The following is a 2,993-nucleotide window of genomic DNA, read 5'->3' on the forward strand; positions in this document are numbered from 1 at the left end:
GGAGGAAGTGGGAGGAGAGCTGTTGCATTGTAAATTTTGGTCAATGACATGAGACAAAGTATATGTGAACTGCTGTATGAAAAGTGAATTTACTCTATAAATCTTCACCCAAATCCAAATAAAAAAAAAAGAATAATAATAAAAAGTACAAAAAAAAATAATTATAATTTTAAAACAGGCAAAAACAAACAAATTTAAAAAAAAAAAAAAAGGAAAAAAATCTGGGCAGGTCACCCAGGCTACTTCCAAGCACATAGACTGGGATGGAATTCCTGCCAGCCCAGAAGGTGGGTGGGAGTGAGGGATGGCTGCACTACCATTCACTAAGGGGGTGTGGAGTATAAGAGTAACAAGGGGAATATTGCACTTTTCCAGTTGTTCATGTCTGGAATGTTCTTGTGGTCCCTGGAATGTGGAGGCTATTGTTAGGTCCATGGAATCTGAGAGAATGCTGTCACTTTAAATATCCACAATGGTCAAATTGCTTGTAAACATTCAAAATGGCTGCGCCCTCTGGACAGCCAATAGTGTACAGCTCAGCCTGTCTCTGTCTTGGCTGCTTCCCCTTTTATTCACCAGCCACCAGTGCAGTCCTCCATGCAGACCGTTGCTAGCAGGGACGATTTTTAGGTTACTTCTCAGGTTCTAACACCACTTGGCAGTATCCAGGCTTTCTATGACATCAGGATGGCTGACAGACCGCAGCTCCGTATGTCTCCTTTTTTGGTGTTTTCATGCAGGTTCTTCTACTAGTTGGAGTTTGGTCCACTTCTGTATCCTTCCTTTCAAAGCTCAGGGCTCCAGGATTATCTTCTGTATCTGTGTTAATTGGTTTCTCTTTTCTTTGTTGAAGAGGGTCTCTGTAGTTTGCCTATTCTGCCATCTTACCAGAACTCTGACCCATGGAGCTTTGAGCTCCAGATTTGTATTCTTAATAAAACTCAGTGGTTCTAGAACATAGCTTTTTCTAACTTAAAGTCTCTGAGATTCTTGAAGAAGAGAAGAAAGATCTGTAATGTGGGTGCCAAGAGGCCTATAGCACCTTGCTTTAAGGAACTCACAAATTAGTAGAGAAGTCAGATGGGAATACAAGTAATTAAATTGTGATGAAGGAAATGCCCTAGGAGAGTGGGTAATGGGTATAATTAGGGTGCCAGGAAGTCAGGGTGACATCCAAGAGCAGATATTGTCAGAGCTGATACTTGAAGGTTGAAGAGATATCTACGTGGAGGAGAAGATAGTGACAGGCAGCAGACAGAACAGAGTGTTCAAAGAGAAATAAAAGGAATGAACTGGAGAACTGCAAGACAGTCAGTGTGTCTGTGGCTTACGAGATGCAGAGGAGTATGAAGGAGGTCTTGGAGGGTGAACTATGGCATCTGACTGCTCAGGTTCAAAATCCACCTCTACCACTTAATGGCTTTGTAACTTTTTTTTTTAGTGACTGTGTAACTGTGAGAAGGTTACTGACCTTCTCAGTAAATTGAAGGAGCCTGAATGTGATGATGTACCTGGAACATACAGCAAATAAATTTCCCTTATCATTCCTTGTATTCCTTTTATTCTTGATGACTAAGGTGCATTTGACCCAAGACATGCGCTTTTCAATCACCTCATATGCATACAAAAGCTGGATAGTGCAAAAAGAAGACAGAATCCCAGATGCATTTGAACTGTGGTACTGGAGAAGAACATTGAATCTACTGTGGATGCCTGAAGAAACAAATCAGTCTCAGAGGAAATACAACCGGAATCCTCCTTCGAAGTGAGGATGGCGAAAGTTCATCTTGCTAAATTTGGATATGCCATCAGGAAAGACTAATGTTTTTCCTAGAGAAGCACAGCACCTCTGGTAAGCAGAGGGTAAGGGAAAACCCTCAATGAGAAGAATCAACACATAGTTACAATGACTGACACATATCAAAGATCATGGAGATGGGATAGGGTCAGGCGACATCTCATTATGTTACACATAAGGTCACATCTCATTATGTTACACATAAGGTCATTATGAGTTGAAGTCAATTCAATGGTAACTAACAACTACCTAAAATGGTTTGAGGGAGCCTGAATGTGAGATGTATTTGAAACACTTACTATTCCTTGTATTCCTTTGTTTGATTCCTCCTTATATGTATATATGTATACATATGATAGAGACCCTATTGGCATTTAGAAAGATGGATTGTCCAATATGTTATTTCCTATCTCTGCTAAATGCTTTGCTTTCTACTGCTAAGGTCAGTTTCAATGAGAAATTGGGATGGGCACAAATTAGCTTCAATTACCAAAGAGAAACACCATTCTTTAGTTCCCTTCACCAAGGTGTTGCTTGGTGTTGGACTGTGGACGGCCAAGAAAGCCATTCACCTGTGGCCAGCTTGGCAGACTTCCCGCTGATGGAGAACTGGGACCAGTGTAGGTCTGCCTCGCTCCAGGTCTCATTGAGAGGGAAGAACCTGTAGCAGTGGCCTTTGAACTCCACCAGAACAGGGGGCAAAGGGATGCCTGGGGCAGCCGTGGGATGGCTGGAGCAGAGAGAAAACAGTCTGGGAGGGAAGCTGGCATTGCTGATCTCGTTTTGACGGCCTACTCTGTGTTCCCAAGAATGAAGTAAATCCTGTCCCGTTAGGATGAATCCAACTCTACACTTGAGGTCCACAAAATGTATGCATCCCTAAAATTTACAAAATAGTGAAAGCAATATGTGCTTATTACAAGATGTTTGGGAAATGGTAACACTGGTGTCTGTTCTCTCATTCCTCTATGTGGTGACTTTTAGAAAAATGTAGTTGTGATCATAGTGTCCTATATACACCTGTCAGCATTTTGATTTCTAATAATGAATGTCAGTATATAAGCATTTGCCCATATAATTACAGGTATACCTTGTTTTATTGTGTTGCGCAGATACTGCATTTTTTACAAACGAAGGTTTGTGGCAGCACTGCCTCAAACTAAGTCTATTGGTGTCATTTTCCAACAGCTTATGT

General features: G+C 41.3%; 1 protein-coding gene across 1 annotated transcript in view; it reads right to left on the minus strand.

Annotated features, from left to right (window-relative positions):
• CLEC19A (C-type lectin domain containing 19A) overlaps positions 1-2,568 on the minus strand; it is a 35,627-nt gene extending 33,059 nt beyond the window's left edge. Inside the window, 2 exon segments of the mRNA XM_007950590.1 lie at positions 2,364-2,484; positions 2,487-2,568. Coding sequence (XP_007948781.1) covers positions 2,364-2,484; positions 2,487-2,568 — 203 coding nt within the window.
• Positions 2,569-2,993: the final 425 nt, after the last annotated feature.

Source organism: Orycteropus afer, unplaced genomic scaffold, assembly GCF_000298275.1.
Source record: "Orycteropus afer afer isolate SDZICR_OR568_19922 unplaced genomic scaffold, OryAfe1.0 scaffold00281, whole genome shotgun sequence".
In the NCBI taxonomy this organism is placed as follows: domain Eukaryota; kingdom Metazoa; phylum Chordata; class Mammalia; order Tubulidentata; family Orycteropodidae; genus Orycteropus; species Orycteropus afer.